The sequence below is a fragment of the Monoraphidium neglectum genome (genome assembly GCF_000611645.1).
Source record: "Monoraphidium neglectum strain SAG 48.87 unplaced genomic scaffold scaffold04749, whole genome shotgun sequence".
Taxonomy (NCBI): domain Eukaryota; kingdom Viridiplantae; phylum Chlorophyta; class Chlorophyceae; order Sphaeropleales; family Selenastraceae; genus Monoraphidium; species Monoraphidium neglectum.
Genome location: NW_014008880.1, coordinates 1 through 1219, shown reverse-complemented (window position 1 = coordinate 1219; position 1219 = coordinate 1). Strand labels below are relative to the sequence as shown.

The following is a 1219-nucleotide window of genomic DNA, read 5'->3' as shown; positions in this document are numbered from 1 at the left end:
CCCCCCCGTGTGCCGGCCTGGCGCCCTGCGGGGGGCCCCTGGGCCCGCTACTGCTCGATCTGCTGCCAGGTCCCGTCCAGCGATTCCTTCCAGAGGCTGACCGCATTGTTGCCGTCCGACGCCGCCAGGATGCCGCCCGTCACCGACCACGACACGCGCCACACGGGGGTCCGGAAGTCGTGCACCACCGCCCTGTCCCAGCCGCTGCCGTCCGCGCGCTCCGACCAAGAAATGACCTGGCGGGGCCGCGAGGGGGAGTGTGGACGTAAGGTGGGGAAGGACAGGGGACGCGTCAGCGTCTCGCGGCCGCGCTGAGCTGTTGGTGCTCTGCAGTCAAGCCGCGGCTGTGCGGGGCACGCGCCAGGTGCGACGGCTGCAGCAGGCTCATTAGTGGTAAACCCTGAACGTGAATCCTACGCCTTCCAGCCATGACGAAAAATCCAAGGGGACAAGCGAGCCGCCTGACCAGCAGATGCGAGCGGCCCCACCTGCCCGTCCTGGCCAGCCGTGGCGATTGTGTTGATGGGCAGCCCGAGGTTCGGCGCCCACGCCGCGTCCCGCACCCAGTCTGTGTGCCCCTGCAGCAGCGCCTCCTGCGCCCAGCCGCCGCTGCTGCAGCCCCAGACCTTGGCTGTGTTGTCGCAGCCCGCGCTGACGAGGCGCTTCACGGGCGGCTGCGGCGGCTGCGAGGACACGAGGCTGCCGGGGGCCGCAGCGGGCGCCCAAGAGACTGCAGTGCACCCCAGGGTGTGTGCATTTGGGATCTGGGGATGGAGCAGGCAGCACACGGCAGCGGCGCCAGGCGGAAGTCAGAAGGAGAGCCGCGACAGGGAAAGCCGCGGTGCGCGCCACCACCACCCTCGCAGCTGCTGCAAGCCCCTGCTGTGCCCGCTGCTATCCTCCAAGACCCATCCGACAGAAAGTTCCCGGCCGTGCACAAGTTCCATTTGTCTGTCACACGAACGCGGGGCCTGCCGCCGACTGGCGCCTGCAGCAACGATGTCGCCACCACTGCGGCGCTGTCCCTGTTCTCTGTGCGCCGCACCGTGGTGGCCTGCCAGTTGCCATCTCCCTGGTGCTCCACGATGCCTATGCTGCCGTCTGACGATGCAGTGGCAAACAGCAGCCCGAGCTCCTGGGGCGCCCAGGCCACGCCGTTGATTGACGCGCTGTGGAGGGAGCTGGGGGTTTTGTACACCTAGATTGCGCGGCGCGGGGG

At 69.1% G+C, this 1219-nt stretch overlaps 1 protein-coding gene across 1 annotated transcript; it reads right to left on the bottom strand.

The window, feature by feature from the left end:
* Positions 1-47: 47 nt before the first annotated feature.
* MNEG_14769 (SEC13-related protein) lies at positions 48-1068 on the bottom strand (the record flags this gene model as incomplete). The annotated part of the gene is made up of 3 exons (XM_014036759.1): positions 48-236; positions 489-699; positions 1046-1068. The coding sequence occupies 3 exons, from the start codon at positions 1066-1068 to the stop codon at positions 48-50; spliced, it is 423 nt and encodes a 140-aa protein (XP_013892213.1).
* Between the last annotated feature and the right edge of the window lie 151 nt (positions 1069-1219).